Here is a 24154-nt window from a genome sequence, read left to right as displayed (position 1 = left end):
TCCTGATGGCTATCCTCATGGGGAGATGCCAGGAATTCCTGTGACTCTGGAAGAAGGAAGAGAAATAATAAATCCTTCTCCCACCCCCTTCCTCAGAACACCTTCTCACACCAACCCCAGTATTGCCTCTCAGAGATTCTTTGTTGTATTTTCTGAGAGATCAAAATTTTGTCCTTACAAATGGAATTGCGAACAGCTTTTATCTGACCTGATAGCTTGGTACATACTCTCCTGGCCCATTCTAGAGATCTGAGTCTCATCTTTAAGTCCACTCCACGGTCTGGAGCTGGGGAGCTGCCAAAGGAAAAGGGGTTAGTTAAAGGACAAAGGGTGTTCTGAGGATCACAGGGTATGTTGCCATGACCATTGCAATCCCTCCACACCTAAGGTTGGGGCAGGTGTGGAAGAATGCAGGTCCTCCAGGTTTATGGTGTGGAGATCTTCAGAAAAGAGGGTCTTCCTAAATTCATGCCCTCAGCCCATCTCCAGGGAATGACTCTGCATTGTCTGGATCAGAGGTCTGCAACCTGTGGCTCTCCAGATGTTCATGGACTACAATTCCCAATTGGCCATGGTGGCAGGGGCTTATGGGGATTGTAGTCCATGAACATCTGGAGAGACGCAGGTTGCAGACCCCTGGTCTGGATCATCCAGGGAGTCTCTGGATTGGTTGAGGGGAGGCCCCTGGAAGATGCTTCATGGTGCTATTGGATGGGGGTGTGGGCCAAAGATAGGTGGTGGATGTCCATGAGTGGGAAGTAGTGGGAATTGAGGGCCACATTTCTATAGGTGATCCCTAGCAATGTACCCCTGCACTTCATGAAACATTGCCTTACTGTTTCCACATCCATATGTTTGTACATTTGTAGGTTTGTCCACAGGTTTGACAGCTGGCAAATGACCACCTTAAAAAATGCCACCAGTCCAAACACCCCTGCAGTTCTCAGTGGTTCCATTAAAGAACCATCTCTGCCAGAATGGGTGAAAATGGACAGGCAAGTGGGTTTGGATGATTGAAAGATGGATATATCAATCTCATGGTTTAAAAAAATAGGAAAAGGGATCTTTTTACAGGAGAATGGGCAGGGGGGGGGTGGGAAGCACTGTTACAGTGACAATTACAGGTATCAGGCTTTAACAGGAGGGGAGGGAATGCCCAGCGATGCGATAGAGGCAAACTGTGCCCAGCATCCCCCCCCCACTCAATTTATTGCCAAACCAACAATGAAACAATACAGAGAGGAAGCCATTGCAATCAGTTATAAAATGTGTGGTTACTCTGTGAAGTATTAGAACTGTCATTCCGAATAGTTAAACAGGTTCAACCAGGAAGCACTTGGAAATAAATTCACAGGCAGTCTTCAAACAACGGTTGGTTGAACACTTTTCAGGGATCCTGCATTGAGCAGCAGGTTTGATTAGAGGACCTGCATGGTCCTTCTCAACTACAGTGGAAGCTCGGTTTTCATTGACTGCTGTTATCATCAGTTTCGGTTTTCGTTGATTTTTTCCATGAGCATTTTGTCTCGGTTTTCGTTGGTTGCTTCGGATTTCATCAGATTTCACCGCTTTTGCTGCTTTCGTCATCGTAGATCGCTGCTAATTTCCTATGGAACTGTCCAATAGAAATCATTGCCTTGGTTTTCGTCAGTTTCAGATTTCACCGATTGTTTTTGGACAGATTACCAATGAAAACCAAGGTTCCACTGTATATGATTCTTCTATGGGATGGCCAGGCTTATCTCTCCTGTAGGAGACTCAAAGGGGCTTACAATCTCCTTGCCCTTCCCCCCTCACAACAAACACCCTGTGAAGTGGGTGGGGCTGAGAGAGCTCTGGCCATTTCCGCATGGAGGCGGAAGCGGCTGGGTCGCATGGACGGTCCCAGAAAGAGCCGGGATGACCCGGCATGTCCCCGGGCCTCCGGCACGTCGCCAATGCCTGAGGACACACCCCCGGCCCTGCGCACCTGCTTCAGTGTCGCAGGGCAGGGGGGCGTGTCCCCAGGCCTCGGCGACGCGCTGGAGGCCCGGGGACAAGGTACATGCAAGAAGGGAGGGGGGAGGTGCCCTGAAGCTGCTGCCATTCACACTCCGGAAACGCCAGCTTCACGCCGGTCAGGCGGCGCGAGGGCGGCGCGGCTGCGATGCAGCTGCGCCCCCTGTGTGAATGGCGGCCTAGGGACGGCATTTTTGCCGTCCCCACACCGCCATATTCTGCCCGTGCGGAAACGGCCTCTGAAAAGCTGTGACTAGCCCAAGGTCACCCAGCTGGCATGTGTGGGAGTGCACAGGCCAATCTGAATTCCCCAGATAAGCCTCCACAGCTCAAGTGGCAGAGCCGGGAATCAAACCTGGTTCCTCCAGATTAGTATGCACCTGCTCTTAACTACTATGCCATTGCTGCTCCACTGTTACACTCCACCATCACTCTCACAAGTGTTTCGCAGTGGCTTTGGTCCTACCTTATGAGTAGTCTCAAAAGGTGGCAGGAACAACCTCAGAATACCCTGAGATGAGGCAGCTCTCAGGACCCAAGGTTTCTGGATGGAGGCAGCTCCCCCACTACCTGAGAGCCAGCATGGTGCAGTGGTTAAGAGCTAGTGGACTGTAATCTAGTGGACCAGGTTTGATTCCCCATTCCTCCACATGAGCAGCAGACTCTTATCTGGTGAAATGGATTTGTTTCCCCATTTCTACATTCCTGATGGGTGACCTTGGGCTAGTCACAGTTCTTTAGAACTCTCAGTCTACCTCACAAGATTTCTGTTGTCAGGAGAGGAAAGAAAGGGAGTTTGTAAGCACCTTTGAGTCTCCTAACAGGAGAGAAAGTGGGTATAAATCCAAACTCGTCTTCTTTCCCATCTGTTTGCTTTAAGTGTTCTACTGCTCATGGTTCCAGCTGCCCAGCATAATTGGGAAGGGCAGTGACAACACACCAGGTGGCCATGACATAAATACTCCTGCATAGCTGCATGAACCAGCTACAGTTCTTGAGGAAAGGGTGTACAAGTGGTGCAAGAAATTGAGCATGGCAGTGAAAAAGATGCACAGCAAGGTGGGGAGGTGTAAAGGAAAGCATGAGGGAGCTTGGAGATAGGCATATGGCACCCCTGGGCACTGTCTATCCAGGGGACCCCCGAATCTGGAACTGGCCCTGGAAGATGGGTAAATGCTGCTTGACCCCTTAGCCTTTGGTCTGTGAAGTCCCGCAGGGTTCCATCTTGTTTCCCCATGCTGTTTAACATCTATATGTTAGGCACAGCAGTGGCATAGTGGTTAAGAGCAGGTGTACTCTAATCTGGAGGAACCAGTTTTGATTCCCTGCTCTGCTGTCTGTGCTGTGGAGGCTTATCTGGGGAATTCAGATTAGCCTGTAAACTCCAACACATGTCAGCTGGGTGACCTTCGGTTAGTCACAGTTCTTCTGAGCTCTCTCAGCCCCATCTACCTCACAGGGTGTTTATTGTGAGGGGGAAAGGAGTTTGTAAGCCCCTTTGAGTCTCCTATAGGAGAGAAAGGGGGGATATAAATCCAAACTCCTCCTCCTCCTCCTCCTCCTCTTCTTCTTCTATATGACACCACTGGGTGAGGTCATCCAGAGATTTTGGGCTGTGTTGCCACCATGAGAATGACACTCAACTCCTATCTTGGTTCAATTTACTTCATCAGGTGAGGGAGAAGTGAAACTATTCCTAAGAGTTCCTTAAAGAATGAAGAAGAGTGTCCAGTAATTCATGAGTCTAAAGGGCATGCAGATTACCGGTTTGTTTAAACAAGTGCTGTAACAAGCAGCTCAAGATGTTTTCACAGAATGCCTAAGTAATTGATTCCTAAGTGTTTATATATAGGAATTCCTGATTAATTAACAAGTCAAATAAAAATATTTGGGTTACAATTCATTTACCTACGCCATTTTATGAATGGGGACTAGAGCCTTTTTTTCTCAGATGTGCAAAAGTCAGTGGAATGAACCAAGACAATTATAGCCCAGCATAGTTTTTTTTTCAGGGGTGGTGGTGGGGGGTGGTGGTTAGTTTTATTTTTAGATTAATGTTGCTTTGCGTTCTGTGTCTCCAAAACAGGCATCATTTGCAATGCTTGTTCATTTTTAAAGGCATAGGAAGGACTTAATCATCTCCAGGAAGTAGATTCTCTGTTGATCTTACAGACATTGAGTTGGCAATGTGTGAGAAGCTGCAGCCAAATAAAGGGTGGAGTATGGTTGATTGGCAGTTACACAATAAGCAGTTTTTCTGGATGTGTGGTTCTGAATAGAACTGGCATCTTGTATGTAAATAATCCACGCCAAAGTAAATGTCTTTGAGACTGGGTTTCTAATTCACTAATAAAAGCAAGAGTAGGAGGAAGTGGGAGTGGTCAAAATGCAGTGCAGAGTTCTAAGGAGGAGTATCTAAATCTGACTGAGATTAACCTCAGCACAGGAAAGGCAAGAGAGAATAGGACAGAGGCTCCAGGTATTGTACTAGAATACTCCAGGTATTCACAAGAAGCTAGTGTTATCCTAGACTGGGTTTAAAGTGTTCTACTGCAATTTAGGAAGAGGAACTTAGTAGATGTTGCCTTTTGTGCATTCGAACTTATTTATTTTAGGGAATCCAGAAGCAAATTTGGAAGATTATCAGTGTAATATAACAGTGAGAAGAGATTCATTGTTTCTCCTGCTAGCTTTTTGACTGGAATCTTGCAGGATAAGAATTGTTGTATTTTCCTCAGTGTTCACCATCTCATTGAAGCTGAAGGTAGGGCACGTCAGGCATGCTGACTGTAAAAAGGATGTGGTGATTCATTTTGTCTAAATGGTATAAAGCAGGGGGAAAGCAGCATTGGTTTGGGAGTCCCTGCAGTAAGCAATCACTTCCTTTGGTTTCTGGATCTGGGTTAAAGTAGAAAACTGGAGAGATCGGAAGCCCTGGTGGAGGTAGTCCCATGTGATTTGCCACAGAAACAGTTCAGAAATGGGGCACCATGAAGGCAAATAGTTTAAAAGGCCAGTTATAGGTGTTGGGGGATGCACATGTGGTTGGAAGGTGCTTTAACAACATAATGAACAGCAAGGGGAACTGTTCCTTGCCTTGTCTGGACACTTGTCTTCCTATATTTCATTGTTTTCAGTGTTTCACTTCCTGTATGGCTTATCTTAGGCAAATCACAAAAGAAAATGTTGAAAGCCATCAAATCAGTGTAAGGTAAGGCACAAAGGTAAGGATGATAGAACAACCTACATTGTTTTAAATTTGAGAATGTATATAAGCATATATAAATCATTTTGTTGTAATGAGTGTGGCCCTAGATCCTTTTATTTTAAGTCTACTTCACAAAATAGATTTTCCAAATGGAAAATTAATCTCATATTGAAATATGAATTTCACAGGTTTACTGTTGAGAGTACTTAAGGAAGGTTGCAGTGGGTGGGAGGGGGTCTGTTTCACACATCTCACACTCATCATTTTATATAAACAATTGAATAGGATGATACTGTAGTTAAGCATGATAAAGGTACAAATACCTCTTCTTTAAAGGGGATGAAACTGACAGTGTGACCTATGTCACTGCAGTTCTTAGTAGTCCCAAGGAATATAAAAAGTGCCAAGAGTGAAGCTCTCCGAATAAATTGCTCTGTTATCATTTAATCTTGAACAAGCTGAAGTCCAGTGGACAGCTCCTTAAAGACTAAGGCCATTTCCACATGGCACAATTAAACTGGTTTAGAACTAGGATCTTACATACCAAGTCTATTTTATCCCAGTTTCTGCCTCCGCATGGCTCCCCGCTTCTTCCCAGAAAGTGAGTTAGGACCGGGAGGTAATACTCCATTTTATTTCACATGAGCACAGGACCTCTGTATTTACATTGCAGGCAGATCTGAGCATGGCCAGTGTCCCACATTCTGTTTGGCTATAGATTTAGAGTGGCAGCTTGAATGGACATCAGGTGGGGAGATCAGGCGGCTGGGCAGGAAAAATAAACTTGCTCTGCCCTGATTGGTGTTTTTGTGTATGCACTGTGGGAATGGAAGAAATTGATATGTGCTATAAATGGTTTAAAATAAGTTTTTGCTGTCAGAGAGAGAATATAGTGAATAGGCCTGCTAATTGATTTAAAATAAAGCTTGTACTGAGGAAAATAGACAAAGTGATTGTTGCAATTGATTACAAGACACATTTTTGGGTACAAGGGAGCAACGCATGATTCCATCCACTTTTTTAATGGGTTACAGTACTTACGGCCATAAGGAAACAACTCAAGTGTAATCCTGAAATAGTCACAGTCTGTGGGCTCTGCTTGGAATTCATGGCAGCCTTCTATGCTGCCCATTTTCTCCCAGATTTTTGAGTGGTAGTAGTGAGCACATCTGAGCATGTCCGGTGTCCTGCGTTCTGATTGGCTGTTGATTTTGAGTGGCAGCTTGAATGGACGTCAAGCAGAGAAATCAGGCAGTGGGGTGGGAAAAAATAAGCTGGGTCTGCTCCTGATTGGTGTTTGCACAGTAGCAGGCACAAGCAGGATCACACTGGGATTTGTAAAAAGAAACTCCAATCTGGCAATTTCTGAAAATATTGTGGGGCAACACTGGGGCAAGCCTGCTTTAGCACCAGGAACCATGAAGAATTCTCAGCTGCACAGGGATATTTTTCTTGCTCAACCCGAGATGTTTTGACCACGTGGAAATGGCCTAACAAACTTTATTCCAGCATAAATGTTTCTGATTCAGAGCTCACTTCATCAGATTCATTAGAATATTATTCTGTCTCATGAAATCTTATGTCATAATTTACTTTGTTCATCTTTAATGAGTTAACAGACCTCAGTTTGCTATTGCACACCTACCTGTAACAATTTAATCTTGAGAATATCTAGGAGCTGAAACACTTGCTCCTATGCTAAAATCTCTAACAGTTGCTTCTGAAATGATGCAGCTGTTCATTAGCCATGGCAGTTGTAGGTCTAATGGTGGCCACTTTCCCTCAGTACACTACACATTCTCTGGAATCACCTATGGCTCAAAGAAGCATATATTTTTTATGTAGTGAAGGTGAGGATATGGTTAGAAGAGCTTGGATTCGTAGGGTAGATGCCAAAAGGGTCTCTTTCTAGGCCTCCATGAATATGCTGCACATTTGAGGAAGTCAGAAGGTATGAGATTGTGGTTTCTAGAGCACCTAGTTTCCCTGGGTGCTTTGCATATGTAAAGGAGCACCCAAGGCTTCATTGAAGCAGTGACCTTCATGTAAAAATGGAGCTCTGCCAGAAATACTTTCAACTTCTGATAAGTCATGTGACATTTGAGAGACAACAGAGAGATTTCCTTCATGGAGCCAAGACTGCAGTAGGATCTGGAGCTTCCAGATCCTTGAAAATATTATTTCATAATTGTTACTCATAACCCTCGTTTTGATCTAGAGAAAAAAAATCTTAACAGTGTAGTGTAATTTCAGAGCCATCCATCCCTTGTTTGTTTAATCCTTGTTTGTTTGTGAAGGTGCACTGGTTCATGTAAAACATTCAGAGAAAACTACGTTACTCTAGAAAATGACATGTAAACAGTCTCCTCCAATCTATCCCAAAGAACAACCCACAGGGAGTGTGGGAAAAGGAGGAAAAGCAAGTGATAGAGGCTGTAATCATGAGCACATTTTCTAGAGAAGAAGTACCACACTGAACTCAGAAGTAAATCCAAGAAGCATTATATTGAACTCTGTTGGATTTACGTCTTGAGTATCAATGCTTAGGATTGCAGTGTGCATATGTTCATGCAAGTCCTGAACAAAGTGAGCTAAGTTAAATGTTCGAACAAATGTTCTTTTCTCTTTTTCATACACAAGATGGTGCTGTGCTACCCCTGAACTGGAACTGTTCTATTCACCACTGCTAAGTTGCCATTTGAAATGATAGTGTTAAGATAAGGATAACAGCATTTCAGCCTAGTTATATGTATATAAGTTTAAAAATGAATGTACATAGGATTGCAGTTTTAATAATCTGTACTAGTAATTTCAAATTGAATTTTCTAAATATTACCCGCACTTTCAAATGTATCTCTTTGAGAGCCAGAACATCTAATTTTCACTGATTTTGCTACAAGTTAGAACAATTCAAGATTTTTTTCCCCTCAAAGTTCAGCACAGTTCAGGATACAATTTTATTTTTTTTCTAGTTTTTCCAGTTTAATGCCCAGTGATGTTTAATAAGGCTGGTGAACCACACAGATACTCTAGTAGTATATAGCAAATAGAATCCATTCCAAAACCATCTGAACATTCATGCCTGAAATATGCTTCCTGCCTAGATTTCTGCATGTTTTCCTGAACTTTAGCTTCAAAGTTGAATGGTGGTTACCTGCAATGGCTTGCTGGGGTCATCTGACTTTCTTCTGTATCATTCTCCCACACCACTATTCCCTTTCCCCGCTCTCATCCTGTTGACTGCCATATCCTTATCTTTCCCTGCTTCTATTTCTCCTTTCCATCCACCAACCAATTTACCTTTTATGTGCCCCCTTCAGTGAGTGTGTGAAATACAAATAGATAATATTTATATAAATATATTAAAATGCACCTAATTGATAGATAAATGAAGATCCAGGCTCTTTTCAAGTATGTTGTTGTGTTTGTCAGGCAACATATTGTACATACATCAATATATCTAATTGTCACTGTGCCCCCATTGTGAATACTTACATCTGGAGACTGGGGCCATGAAAAGACAAGAGAAATCTTTCTACAAATCTGAGGGAAGTCGCAAGATTGCAGAGAAATCTGGAGTCTAAAGATTATTGCAGCTGAAGATAGTTTAAAAATCACAATTTAAAATCTACAAAATAAAATTAAACTCCAAAAAATACATCCCCCCTAAAATGTTACTTTCTGCTCAATTTTTCCCGTGTGTGGCAGGTTAGAATGATATTGTGTGATTGACCCAAAGTCACCTACTTTTTTGGCACCTTCATCTTCCATATTATAAGTCAAAACACTAACCACTATACCACTGGCTCTCTTTCTAAGCTTAGGAATTGAACATACACAATAGTTTGGGAGAGGACAGCAAGAAGCAAAAGTTGTTTATGTTTGGACATAGATGGAGAGTAAGCAACCAAGTTGTGAGTTTTTAGGTTGAGATTTTGTGTCAGTGTGTACTCTGAGCATGACTTCATGATCATGAAACCCTCTGAAAGGAAAGGTACATAGAACTGGTACTTCACTTGCTGGTCTTCTTCCAGTGGCAGCCACTTTGTAGCAACTTTTGTTGTTGTTGTGCCCATCATGCTATGACATAATTCCAAATGTGTCCACAAGCTCAAAAAAGTGGGGACCCTACATTAGACTAAGGATTAGTTGATTCAGCTGTATTTAGACCTGAACCACACTGATGCTTAGCCCATTCTGAAGCTGCCATCTGATAACAAACCAATGTATTACACACTTGCTATACAATCGTCAACATATTTGTGGAACTGTTTTGGGGGTGGTCAATTAAATGTGAACATAGCATTGTGTTAAGAAAACCGGTATCACTGTACTACAGGTTGTACTACATTATGGATTCAATTTCAAAAGTCTAAAATCATCATTTTGGTCTGCCCTATTGTGAAACACTTAGACATGCTTTCAGCATTATGGAAAATTTCATGTCATTCACAAAAAGAAGCCTTGGAAAAAGTTGTCTAGAATGAAAACTCAGCATAGCTGTCAAGTACATCTGAATACAAATATCATTCCTCTGTGTTGCATTGCTGACCATGGCATGCACTTTTCAGTGCAACTCCCAATACAAGGGAGCATTGGCCTCAGTAATATGACTGATTCTTTTCTTAAGCAGCAGTAGTCAAATAGTCCAATGGCTTTGACTAGTAGGAAAAGAACTGCACAAAAGAGTGGAAGGTTTACAGCACACCTCCACTCTGAATGGTAATTTTTGTACAGAAAAAATAACCTCATCAATCTTTTGATACTAATTCTGTGGCGGATCACCAGTTAATAGCTATTGTTCAGATCCATAAAATATCCTAATCCTCAGGGGCACAGCAGTCAAAACAAAATCTCTCAGCACTTGCTAATGCAGGCTGGAAAGCCTATCTAAATTCAGCTTGCTGAGTCACACATAATGCAAACTTGCTTGATATACCCATGTTGAATATCAGCTAAAACTGTAGAATTTGAACTGTCTTAAAAAAAAAGAAAAATGCTACAACATTATGCATATGGGGAGCTTTGGCAAATTTGTCTGATGTAACAAAAGGGTAGACAGCTGTTAAACATTGCAATTTCAGCAGGTGGACTACACAAATCCATATCACATACCACAAAATAAAGATGTGAAATGTATGAAATGGCCCAAAGCCTGAATTTCCAGACAGACTTGCCTATTTCTTCATCAACACTGTCAGTTTCTCAAACCTGTTAATTATTATTAAAGGGAAGTAATGAGGAGAAACGTGTGCCAAAGTCCATTGTGAGGTAAACAGGCAACAGGCAACTCTTTTTGGCAGCTATGAGCCAAACACCAGCTACTTCAGAGCCATCCAAGGAACATGAAGAGAAAAGCTTAGCCTTTGAAATTCCTGACATCATTGTTGTGGTTGCTTATTTCATCTTTGTCCTTGCCATTGGAATATGGGTGAGTCCTGGAATCAAGCTATACACAATGTGCTCTCTTTGGCAATATATATACTAAAATTGGAACAAAGCTATTCACCATAGTGTAGAATGCCAGGTGTCTCTTGGTTTTCAAAAATGCCCCATTACTGAAGAATGTACAGCATTGCCGATGTGACTAATTCTCATTAACTTTAAACATCTTAGAATTAATCTAGATGAGACAGTAGAACTTCCAAGTTTGAAACTTCCAACTTTTGTTGTTGTTGTTGTTGTTGCTGTAAATAGTAGCCATGTGGACCCATTTCTGATCAGAGCTGCAGTATGGGAGGACAAATGCAAGAGAGTACAAACAGATACTTGCTTCATTTGGACCCTTTTGTGGAAGTATAATTACATGGAAAGGAAAAGTTAAAATCCATGGTCCTAATAAACATTCATATTTCATTTCAGTCTTCTCTGCGAGCCAGTCGAGGAACAATTGGAGGCTATTTCTTGGCTGGAAGATCCATGACATGGTGGCCTGTATGTATAAAACATAACCCTTATGTTCCCCTCATTAGATTAATTCTAGGTTTAAGGAATGGAAGAGAATAATAAGTAGGCTTCCAATGGGCAAATGGCTTTTTTTCTGGCTTTTCCCCCCATTCAGATTTATCAAATTGCCTGTCCTAATTTCCAGGTGTACTTGCACAGTTAGGATTATTGTTTTAAACTCTGTCATGAAGATAAATCATTGTGTATTTGTGTATTCCTTTAAAAACAAACACTGGAAAAATATGTTCAGCCATAACACATTACAATTTTGTTAAGCTCCTTTAAGGAATAGGATATGGGCAGAGAGAAATTTGGTGAGAAAGAAAGCAGCAGTCTTATATGTAAATCTTAAAATGTTCTTAATAGTATAGCCCAGATGGCATTTGGCTGTTTGATAAGATTGCAGTTTGTTGCAAATTTCTAAATTCTTTGAAATAAGATAGACTTTCTAGTAGTTATACAGTGCTGACTCAGACTTGCACTCAGAGGTTCAGTGGCCTCAGTTTCCTCCCAAACAGCTAATAGTGCTCAACCAGGGGAAAATGAAATAGAAGATGCAGTAGGGAAAAGTCGGAGCACAGATATTATACGGGTCCCCAATTTGGATCTCTGCAGTTAATAAAACCATTAACACTCTACAATCCAAATTTCTACACAAAATAATGGGCCTACCTAACTGTGTTCCCTTTGCTGCTATTTGCCTGGAAACGGGACAGATCACTTTTGAGACCTTGGCTTGGTTAAGAGCATTCAAATACTGGCTCAAAATACATTATCAACAGGACTCTTCCAGTTTCATTCACTCTTTTCTACAAGATAGCAAATCAATGTTATGGTCAAATATTATCAAAAACAAAATTGAAACCATTGGTCTATCCGCGGAATCGCTTCGTAGTATGCTTTACCCTTATTGAGGCTTATAACACCCCTGAAAAAATGGAAACTGCTTGATGTGGAACTCCAAACACTGACCAGCAGGTAAGCAGCAAAAGGACATGCTTCACCACTTAATCTAGCAATACCCCGATCCAAGGCCAAATGGCTAACTATTTAATTAATTTGGTTAATCCCAACACAACGGCGAGAGCCTTTGACGCTATGCCAGATTTAATGTTATGCCCTTTCCGCTTTTAGCAGTGGCAGGTTCAATAATCTTGATAACATCCTCAAAGATTATGTTCCTGCAACCAAACGCAGATTAGAGGAAACCATAGCCCATTCTTCTGTTTCACTGCTTTCGAGAACCAAAGTGGAGTCAGAGATCGATATGTAAATCTCCGATACCACTACTCACGTCATGGCCACTGCTGACTTTGGTTGCAATTCCAATTCTTCCTGAATAATACCAACCCTGAGATTGTGGCAAACCTTCTCCCTTGAAATAATTGAATGCAAATAATCCAGCAATGGGTCTAAGTATGTTTAAGAGCATAAGTAATTAACTTCTCTCTTCACTTATCACGCCACCTTACTTTAATATTTTATTGCTATACTATAATATATTAACCTGGGAATTTAGCATGTCTCTGTAGCAGCTCTGAAATGTTTATCTGTGGTATTAATTTTAGATTTAATATGTGTTTCAATTTCTGTCTCTTGCTAATAGTAATTATAACAAATATGGCCAGTATGATGCAGACAGAATTTGCTTGTTGTTGGGTGGTTCGGGCCCAGTGGAATGAGAACTGGGGGCCTTCTTTTTGTTGAAGGTGAGAACATGGATCGATGTGTCATGCGGGTTTGCATTGGATGTGTTTTGCTGTATTGGTTTGCTTTGTAGCTATTGTGTTTTTTAATATGCCAATAAAGGCTTTCTGTTAAAATGTTCTTAATAGTATAGCCCAGATGGCATTTGGCTGTTTGATAAGATTGCAGTTTGTTGCAAATTTCTAAATTCTTTGAAATAAGATAGACTTTCTAGTAGTTATACAGTGCTGACTCAGACTTGCACTCAGAGGTTCAGTGGCCTCAGTTTCCTCCCAAACAGCTAATAGTGCTCAACCAGGGGAAAATGAAATAGAAGATGCAGTAGGGAAAATTCTGCATGGAATAAGTGAAGAGATAGTACATGAATACGTGGCTACTTTAAATTAATTCAAATCTCCAGGACCTGATTAACTAAAACCCAGGGTATTAAAAGAACTGACAAAAGTAATCTCAGAACCACTTGCAATAATCTTTGAGAATTCCTGGAGAACAGGGGGAATCCCAGCAAACTGTAGAAGAGTAAATGTTGTTCCCATCTTCAGAAAGGGAAAAAAGAGGATTCAAACAATTACCGTCCAGTCAGCCTGACATCAATACCAGGAAGGGGCATACCACCCAGGGGGACATATGGGGTCAAATGTTCCTGAGCTATGGCCATTTAGTCACGTGAGGGGCAGAAAATCACCTCCACACCCCTCTTCTTTCCCCCTGGGTCCACACCACTGACTTCAAGACCTGGTGCAAAAAAAGTTGTTTGGTCATGGTGGAGGAAGACAACTGCGTATCAGGTGGGGAGGGCTCAGATTTTGCACTGGACTACATTTTCCCTAGATATGCCTCTGATACCAGGAAAGATTCTAGAATAGATCATTAAACAGACAGTCTGTAAGCACGTAGAAGGGAATGCCATGATCACTAAAAGTCAACATTTGTTTCTCAAAAACAAGGCATGTCAGACTAATTTTATCTCTTTTTTGATAAGAGTGGAAAGCTTGGTAGATGGAGGCAATGTTGTGCATCATACCTTGATTTCAGTAAGGCCTTTGACAAGGTCCCCCATGATATTCTTGCAAGCAAGCTAGTGAAATATGGGATAGACAATACTACTGTTAGATGGATTTGTAATTGGTTGATTGACTGAACCTAGGTATGTTTAGAATGAGAAGAGAAGGAAAGGTTTTCTGCTGCTCCAGAGACTAGGTCAAGGAGTAATGGATTCAAGGAAGTGAAAAAGAAATTCAACCTAATCATTAGGAAGAACTTCCTGATAGTAAGGGCTGTTCGACAGTGGAGTACACTGTCATGGTGTGGTGGAGTTTCCTTCTTTGAAGGTTTTTAAATATAGGCTGGATGGCCATCTGTCCAGAGTGCTTTGATTGTGCATTCCTGCATGGCGGGGAGGGGGGGTGGACTTTGTGGCCCTTGAGGTGTCTTCCAACCTTATGATTCTAGGAATTGTTCTTTCCCCGACACCATCACAGGTCTATACACAAGACATTAAACATGTCTGAACCTTCCAGTTCCAAGAATTCACTCCAATAAACCTGTCAGCCTCTCTGACTGAGTTGTAAACTCCACCCACTCCCAGATGTCACCGTCACACACAGACTTTGTGAGGAATTAACCCTTCATAGTAAGGTTTTTTTTCCTGCTTCTGCATGTTCCTAGGTTTGAAGTAGCATTATATGGAATGAAGTTTTTATATGCTATTTTTCCTAGGTACATCACAGGCTCCTATGCTTACTGGTAGCCACAGGGACCCCTGGAGCCACCTCCTGTAAAAAGCTCAGGACAAACACATTTTGTCTAGGGAAGGACAGGAAGAGATGTCTGAGGGTGAAGAGGTTGAGAATGTGGCACCTTTGGGTGCACCTCTACCTTTCCCTCTTGTGTCACCTCTGACCTCCCCTTCTCTCTCTCATTGGAAAGACTGCCAGATTCTGGAGATATCACAGAAGGGGCACCCAATCTCCTCTCTAGCTCCTTCAGCTGCTTCTGCCCTGGGGTGAGCTCTAGAGCTGGCATATTCCTGTTCCCCAAGCTCATCCAAAAAAGCTGTTCATGTTGTCTTCCTGCTGCTGTTCCTGCTCCTCCTCATGCTGCTGAAACACAACAACAGCTTGGGAAGGGTCAGCTTAAGCAGCAGACACCTCTGCTAACAGCATTCTGGCTGCAGCCTTAATAAAGAGGGCCTTGAGAAGCCTCTTCATTGCATCACCCCAGCCAGAGATTGGGGTAATTGAAGATAGCTGTAGAGCAGGCCTCCACACAGGCCTCCTTCACAGGCTGTGGAGCAGGCCTCCCTGTTAGCTGCCATATCACTGCCATTTCCCAAAACTCCACTATGTTCCTTTTCTGCTGATGATTGTGACCATGGGCCAAACTCTTTCTAACTACTTGAGAGATGTACTGCTGAATGCTTTTGATACAGCACATTTGGAGAATCAGATATTAGAAGCTGAAGTGCCATTACCAGTAAAAACTTTACATGTGAGAGATATGATTAAATATAGAGTTTATTTAGCTGCAGCAAGATAACTGAAACTTAGCAATTCAGAAAAACAGAAGCAATGGGAAAAAAACAAGTTTCTATCTTTTACAGTAGTTTGCAGAAAAGCAAATGATACATAATTGATTACATAATTCCCGGTTCATATAAAATGTAAAATCCAGATCATAGAATGTATGATTTAAAAGAGTCTAGACTTCAGGCAAAGAAGCAGGAGAATTTGGAATTTTAATGAGAACTTTAGGTAATCTGGCTGAATCTTATTCCATGTAATTTATGCTGTTATCTGATATGCCAAGCCAGTAACCACAAAGAATAACAATTCACGTTATGTACCATTCTTCTGTCTTTATCAATGGCTCTAAGAGAAAAGTGGGGAGGAGAGAAAACAGTATATCCAAATGTTCCCAAAACATTCTTAAGTAGTTATGATTATTAATTCACTCTCTTCTTCTCCCTCCCTTTTCACCCATTCAGTACATTTGCCATGACAGATACAGTCTTGGTTCAATAGCTGTTTGCTAGTATCTTTTGATACTTGGAAAAAGGGAAAGCATGTCAAAGTTCATTGCTTCTTACTACACTAAACTCTGGCCATTATATATTAGCTATATGTAAGTAAATAAATACAATATGCATTTTACAAAATGCTACCACACTTTTCAACATGAATCAACAGGCTGCTGTGGGTTTTCTGGACTGTGTGTGCTATAGTCTGGTGGTTTTAGTTCAGAGGTGTAGCTCCAAGGGGACGGGGGGTGCACGACACACCAGGTGTGCTGCGCGCGCCCCTGTGGGGGTGTGGCAAGGGTGTCCTGGGGTTGTTCCGAGGGGTGTTCCGGGGGCGTTCCAGGGAGTGGCAGGAACGGAGCATTCTTAGGCAGGACAGTGCATTCCAAGGCGGGACAGGGGCGGAAGATGCACCAATGCACCAGGCGCTTTTCCCCCTTGCTACGTCTCTGTTTTTATATACTAATGTTTCACTTGCATCTGTAGCTGGCACGCTCAGTAAGATGTGTTTCTCTCTATGATACAGTGTGGAGTGACTTGTGTGGCTAGTTGTCTGTTTTGTCCTCTCAGATGGGAGCGGATGAGGCATGTTTGCAAGTGTCTGCGCAGAGTTCCTTTGCAATTGCATTTGTATGTGCCCTGGTGGGTGAAGTGCATTTGCAAGTGTCCTGGTGGAGTTCATTTGCATTTGTATGTGTCTTGGTGTTTTGAATGTGTGTGACTTATCTCAAAAACTGGAATTAAGTGAAGTCAGGTGGAGAGGGAAAGGGAAAGGGAAGGAAAGAAGGAAGGAATTTGTAGCATCTGGTGGGTTGTTGTCAAGACTCTATTAAGACCTTTTAATATTTCAGCTCTTCCTTGGTTCTTGCCATGAAACTATGGGAGGGAGCAAGCAGGAATGTGGGACAAAAGCAAGAGCCAAATCTTTCTGAAAACATAGCACATCTACAAGAAAGATGGAGATGCTTCTGAGATAAAAAGCCAAGGCCTTTTTTGAAGTAAAATGAAAAAGTGCTCAAAAAGTTAAAGAGCAATTTCCATTCTGTTTTGACTTAAAACGATAGCAAGATTCCCTGTCTAGTAACTTCATTTATTGAGCAACTCTGTTATGAGGACTGAAACTCTCCTTATGAAACCACCCAGGTATAAATCTCTGAAATGATTCACTGGGAAGGCATAAACCTTTTGAAGGACACATTTTCTTTGGAGCAAAAAGGTAATATAACAATAATTTAAAGACCTAGAAAAATAACTGTCAGAGGAGTAAATATCCTTTTCACCCTGTCACAAAAAAACACATGGCAGTGGATTTCTCAAGTGTTTACCCACAAACTGAATGTAGTTTAGAAAACTACAGGTTTGTCTTCAATCCTGTGGGTCACATTAATTGTAAAATCTGTGGGCTAAGTTTTCCTCATACCTCCACTGGAGACATATACTGTTATATACCGTTATATAGCAAAAAAAGTTATTGTTTTAATGTGCTTTGTGCTCCCATTTCTCTCAAATGACATTTAAGGACTGGATTAACTTTAGCCTCTACAGTCACATTGCAAGAAATTTTAACAGGCTGACAAAAAACTCCGAAGTATTCCCAGTCCCTCTCTCCTTGCTAGAATGATTTGCTCAGGGAGAACACTGCCATATGAACAGAATTGGGAATTATTTCTGGCTGTGTACATGGAAATTTGATGTGTACTATGGCTTTCCTGTGTCCCTGGATCAATTTTTTTGTATATAGATGGCCTTTAATTCTCCTGATCTCTGGGTTCATGGTAGTCACGGAAGAAATTACTTGGACTACTGTCAGCTCATAGTGATCTAGCTGCAATCTTAGATGCGCTTACTTGGGAGTAAGGGCCATTAAACACAGTTGAACTTACTTCTGAATGGACATGCATAGAATTGTTCTATTAGTTGTGTGAAACAAACCACCACATGCTGACTTCAGTAATTTGTATGTCTTCACATTCTATCCGACGTTTAGGACACCTGCATTGTGAAAATTAATAAACTAGAGACAGCATGAGGTAACTTTTCCCAAAGATCACAACACACCAAGTGGTTGTTGGAGCAAGTCTTAAGATATATGTTGACTTTATACATCAGCTCTACACAGAAGCTATTTCTTGCATAAAAGTATTACCCAAAGACAGTAGCATATCTAGGGTGGACTGAAGGGGGATCTTAAGCCATATTCACCACTTCTGGGAGGTGACTTTTGTGGCTGCACTTCACCTCTGCAACGACGCCCTGGTCAGGAACTCCCAGTTCAGGAGCATGGTTAAAGGCTGGTGAGCAGGGGTTGCCCCAGTCACAGTCTCTACATGGAGACTGCAAACAGGACTAGCTGGGCTAACCCCACTCCCATCTCTACCTGGAGGTCAGGTATGCCACACCCAATATCCACATACAGATGGGAGAAGCAAAGACCTGGCTAAGGCCAGGCTTGGAACCAGAGCCAGACCCAAGCTGGAGCTAGATCCAAACCTGGTTAGAGAAAGATGCAACCCTGGCCTCAGCCGAACTCAGACTGAAGCTGGCTGTTCTCGATCCCTCTAACATTATGCTGTTGTTCCACTTGCCAGCTCCACCTGACCACAGATGGAGCCTGGGGATGGAGACAACAGTATAAAGCTAGAGGCTCCAGTGCAGCTTCAAGTTTAAGCATGGCTTGGACCAGGCTTGGATCCAGCTCTAAGACTGCTGTGTAGAGCTGGATCAAAGCCTGGCCCCAACCAAAGGGCCCCTGCTGCTCCCCACACCCAACCTTCACATGGAAAGGGAGCGTCTCCCTGTTTGCCATCTCCACATGAAGACTGTGAACAGGGTGGCTCCACACCTAACCTCCACGTGGAGGCGGGCGGAGCAAGCCATATTGCCCCAAACAGGGATGAGCCCATCTCGCTGGCCCTCAACTGTGCCCTCCTGGTGAGAGTAGGACAGGGCACAACTGGGGGGGGGGGGCAGTGCCCAGCCTTTCCTTGGGCACCATTTTAGGTACATATGCCCCTGCCCAAAGCCCAAAATAGAGAAAATTATTTTCCCCAGAAGTCATGCCACATCATTTGGTTGATGGTTAGGTTTTATTTATTTTTTCCCACTGTCACTGTGATGCATGGCAGGAAACTGGAGCCGGGGCTACCAATACTAATGCCCTATCAATACCATCTTGGAGCAAAGGTACCAATTTACAGTAATTAATGACCAGAGGCCTCAATCTGAAATGGGAGAAGTAGGAAGAGAAGAAGAAAAGTTTAGATTTATGCCCCACCTTTCTCTCCTATAAGGAGACTCAAGATGGCTTACAAGCTCCTTTCCCTTCCTCTCCCCACAACAGACACCATGTGAGGTAGGTGGGACTGAAAGAGTTCCAAAGAACTGTGACTAACCCAAGGTCACCCAGCAGGAACATAGGAGTACGGAAACACATCTGGTTCACCAGATAAGCCTATTCCACTCAGATGGAGGAGTGGGGAATCAAACCCAGTTCTCCAGATTAGAAACCACCTGTTCTTAACCTCTACACCACATGGGCAGCCTGATCCAGAGCCCCTGGAGGCAGAATGCAGCATTGTTGCAGCTCTGCAGGGGCGTACCTAGGCAAACTTGAGCCCTGGGCAAAACCTGAGTTTGATGCCCCCCCATGGGTGGCCCCCACCATGACCAAACAATAATTTTTTCCACCAGGTCGTTTCAAAGTCACCATCACATTATAGAACATCCCCCAACTCACAAATCTGAACATAGCAATGGGCCATGCCACACAGCCGAAATAATATTTGGAAAACATTTTCAAAATGCTTTCAAAATGTTTTATTACTGCTATGAAAACATTTTATGGTGTTGTATCCAGTCCCCCCAATTGGGGGAAACAGCATCACTTTCAATGTTATTTAAATTGGGGGGGGGGGCAGACTCTCCCTTTAAGGCGGATTTAAAAGGAGAATCTGGGCTCCCTGGTTTAAACAAGTGATGCTGGAATCCACCCCCAAACAGCATCATTTTAAATGGTGTTTAAACTGGGGACCTCAGATTCTCCCTTGAAATCCATGCCAAAGGGGGTAGATTTAACAACAACAACAACAACAACAACAACAACAACAACAACAACAACAACAACAACAACAACAACAACAACAACAACAACCTTTATTAGGCACTGAGAGAATAAAACAAAGAAAGAAAACAAGCACTTCTGGTGGTAAGGGAGTGAATTTAAAAAGAGAGTCTAGGGAAATTTAGGTGGTTCCTGTTGTCATGGGTGGAGGTATTAAGATAGCAGCACCAAAATTTCAGAGTGTCTTCGTGAGACCCTACTGATGATACCACCCAGTTTTGGTGAAGTTTGGTTCAGGGGATCAAAAGTTATGGACCATCAAAGGTGTAGCCCCCATCTCCTATTAGCTCCCATTGGAAACAATGGGGAATGGGAACACTCCCTTTGGGAGTCCATAACTTTGGACTCCCTAAACCAAACCTCACCAAACCTGGATGATATCATCAGGAGAGTCTCCTGAAAAATCCCTGAAATTTTGGTGCTGCTAGCCTAAAATCTGCGCCCCCTGCAGGCCAAAAACGGAAAAACACTGAAAATACAAAATCCCTCACAAACCTGCAATTTTGTCGCCCACCACAAGGTGGCACCCAGGGCAGCTGCCCACTTTGCCCAATGGGAGGTACGCCTCTGCAGCTCTGCCTTGCTGCCTCTAAGAGGGCTTCTCAGTGGTGTGAGGAGATAAAAAACCTTAAAAGCCTCCCTGCCATCATAGACCCTCCATTGGGCTCCATGGACTTATACCACCTGAAAGGGTCATGTAAGCCCAAGTCCTAGTGCCAATATTCTGGCAGGCAAAGATTGGGTGTGTCAAGAGGAAATCCATTTTGAATGCTAAGGCCTAATAAAATCCTTTTGCTTTTCTCATGAGTTAAGAAAGTTCAAAACTGCACTGAAGTCGTTACGGGCGACACAATGAAGAGACAAGATGCAGCGATATCATCCGGTAGAGAGAAGCTAGCGGCGGGCTAGCGCGATCTGTGGATCTGGCTACTCTGCCGAGCTGGTGTCCCTGGCACCTTTTATTAAGGGTTTGGGGAAGGCGGGAGAGCGGGAGAATGTTGCACAATACCTTTGTCCCTTTGTGACCCGTGAGTCACGGGGGTCTTGTGACAGGTGAGTGTGTGTGCCCAGAACATAAGAACATAAGAACATAAGAACATAAGAACATAAGAACAAGCCAGCTGGATCAGACCAGGGTCCATCTAGTCCAGCACTCTGCTACTCGCAGTGGCCCACCAGGTGCCTTTGGGAGCTCACATGCAGGATGTGAAAGCAATGGCCTTCTGCGGCTGTTGCTCCCGAGCACCTGGACTGTTAAGGCATTTGCAATCTCAGATCAAAGAGGATCAAGATTGGTAGCCATAAATCGACTTCTCCTCCATAAATCTGTCCAAGCCCCTTTTAAAGCTATCCAGGTTAGTGGCCATCACCACCTCCTGTGGTAGCATATTCCAAACATCAATCACACGTTGCGTGAAGAAGCGTTTCCTTTTATTAGTCCTAATTCTTCCCCCCAGCATTTTCAATGTATGCCCCCTGGTTCTAGTATTGTGAGAAAGTGAGAAAAATTTCTCTCTGTCAACATTTTCTACCCCATGCATAATTTTATAGACTTCAATCATATCTCCCCTCAGACATCTCCTCTCCAAGCTAAAGAGTCCCAAACTCTGCAGCCTCTCCTCATAAGGAAGGTGCTTCAGTCCCTCAATCATCCTCATTGCCCTTCTCTGCACTTTTTCTATATCTTCAATATCCTTTTTGAGATGTGGCGACCAGAACTGAACACAGTACTCCAAGTGCGGTCGCACCACGGCTTTATATAAGGGCATGACAATCTTTGCAGTTTTATTATCAATTCCTTTCCTAATTATCCCCAACATAGAGTTTGCCTTTTTCACAGCTGCCATGCATTGAGTTGACATTCCCATGGAACTATCAACTAAGACGCCCAAATCCCTTTCCTGGTCTTGATAGCACTGACCCCTGTAGCGTGTATGTGAAGTTTGGATTTTTTGCCCCTATGTGCATCACTTTACATTTTGCTACATTGAACTGCATTTGCCATTTCTTAGCCCACTCACCTAATTTATCAAGGTCTGCTTGGAGCTCGCCATAATCCTTTGTGGTTCTCACCACCCTACATAATTTGGTATCATCTGCAAACTTGGCCACCACGCTACCCACCCCTACTTCCAGGTCATTTATGAATAGGTTAAAGAGCACTGGTCCCAAAACGGATCCTTGGGGGACACCACTCCCTACATCTCTCCCATTGTGAGAATTTCCCATTTACACACCACTCTTTTGGCTACCCTGTTTCTCCAACCAGTTTTTAATCCATAGGAGGGACTTCCCCTCTTATTCCTTCATTGCTGAGTTTTCTCAATAGGCTCCTGAGGTGAGGAACTTTGTCAAAAGCCTTTTTGAAAATCCAAGTAGACAATGTCCACTAGTTCCCTCTTATCCACATGCCTGTTTACACCCTCAAAGAACTCTAGTAAGTTTGTAAGACAGGACTTGCCTCTGCAAAAGCCATTCTTACTCTTTCTCAGCGAGGTCTTGCTTTTCTACATGTTTAATAATTTTATCTTTAATGATAGATTCTACTAATTTGCCAGGAACAGATGTCAACGGAAACTGGCTGGCCTGCCAGCCAATTTCCCGGGTCCCCCCTAGACCCTTTCTTAAAAGATTAGTGTGACATAGGCAATCTTCAAGTCTTCAGGGATGGGGCCTGATTTCAGGGCTAAATTGCATATTAAAGGTGAGAAGATCCGCAATGATTCGTGGCTTGAGCTCTTTAAGAACCTCTTGGGTGTGAATGCAATCTGGGCCAGAAGATTTGGTAGCATTACCCCAGTTTATCAATGGCTGCCAGAACTTCTTCCTTGTCTACCACTATCGCCAGCTAGTTCCTCAGAATCGCCTCCTAAGAAACTGGCGGGTTCAGGTGCAGGAATTTTCCTCACCTCCTCTTGGGTGAAGATAGATGCAAAGAATTCATTCAGCTTCTCTGCAATCTCTCTGTCATCTTTTAGCACACCCTTTGTTCCTTTGTCATCTAACGGGCCTACTGCTTCCCTAGCTGGCTTCCTGCTTTTGATGTACTTGAAGAACTGTTTGTTGCTGGTTTTGATGTTCGCAGCCATGTGTTCCTCATAATCCTTTTTTGCCTCCCTTACAGCTAACTTGCTTCTCTTTTGCCACCATTTCTGTTCCCTCTCATATTCTTCATCAGTCAAACTGGACTTCCATTTTCTAAAAGACATTTTCTTTTTTCTGATAATTTCCTCAACCTCTCTTGTTAACCATGGTGACTTTCTTTTGGACTGGGTGCTGCCTTTCCTAACCTGCGGAACACATTCCAGCTGAGCTTTTATTACTGTGTTTTTAAATAACCTCCAAGCATCCTGGACAGAAGGCAACAGATGACGCAGGCATTCCTGTGCCCTGTCTGAGGCTCTGCTGGGTTCGCTGGCTCACCCCTACACTGCACTTGTTGCTTATTTGGGGTGAGCATTTATCCCCTCGAGGTCACTTTGCTTGTTAGAAAGATGGTGTTATCCTAATTAATTTGAACCAGCTGAGACCAGTTGCTTTGAGAATGTTTGCAAAAGTTTCATTTCATAGGGGAGGGTTAAACTCGCTCACAGTGTAGAATGTGCTGGTCAGAGTGTGCCCAGATCAGTCAATCAATGATCACCTGTTGTGATCAACCTAGATCATAAATTGGTTCACTCAGTGTTAGCAATTATTCTTTCTTTGTTTCTGTGCTTCTTGCCCTACAGTGTGCCCGAAATTCTATTTGAACTTTGTGCATGTTCTGAAGGTGATTATTATTTTCCTGCTTGTGAGATTTTTACATTGGTATTAACTTTTTGTTATATCTGTGTGTGTGTGTGTGTGTGTAACAGTCTTGCACCTTGATATGTATTTTACTATTTTACTTATTTTAGCATCTTACATTAATACATTTTTAAAATATATTTTGGCATTTGAGAATTTCTGGTTCAGAGCCCACAGTGCTCAGAATTGTTACCACCCCAAAGACCAGGTCAGGTCTTTGACAGGGTGGAAGCCAACTAATGTCGGCTCTACCCATGGCAACACCTCCAAAATGCTCCCACTATGCTGGCAGAAAATGTGGGGGTGCTGGAGCACTGACAAGGTACTCTGCACTGTGTCTGGCTGCAGTCTAGGACCACAATGGCTGGCT

The 24154-nt window shown here is 42.9% G+C and overlaps 1 protein-coding gene across 9 annotated transcripts in view; it reads left to right on the top strand.

Moving 5' to 3' along the window:
• Positions 1-4439: 4439 nt before the first annotated feature.
• Positions 4440-24154, top strand: part of SLC5A9 (solute carrier family 5 member 9) — a 62476-nt gene continuing 42761 nt past the window's right edge. For 2 of the 9 annotated variants that reach the window (XM_048498489.1, XM_048498481.1), the window contains exons 1-4: positions 4440-4477; positions 5165-5222; positions 10437-10637; positions 11069-11140. In XM_048498489.1, the coding sequence (XP_048354446.1) occupies positions 10512-10637; positions 11069-11140 (198 nt within the window). In that variant the 5' untranslated portion in view covers positions 4440-4477; positions 5165-5222; positions 10437-10511. The other 7 variants (XM_048498483.1, XM_048498485.1, XM_048498482.1 and 4 more) reach the window with 7 other exon arrangements.

This window comes from Sphaerodactylus townsendi, linkage group LG05 (genome assembly GCF_021028975.2).
Source record: "Sphaerodactylus townsendi isolate TG3544 linkage group LG05, MPM_Stown_v2.3, whole genome shotgun sequence".
Lineage (NCBI taxonomy): Eukaryota > Metazoa > Chordata > Lepidosauria > Squamata > Sphaerodactylidae > Sphaerodactylus > Sphaerodactylus townsendi.
This window is presented reverse-complemented; position numbering and strand designations above follow the sequence as displayed.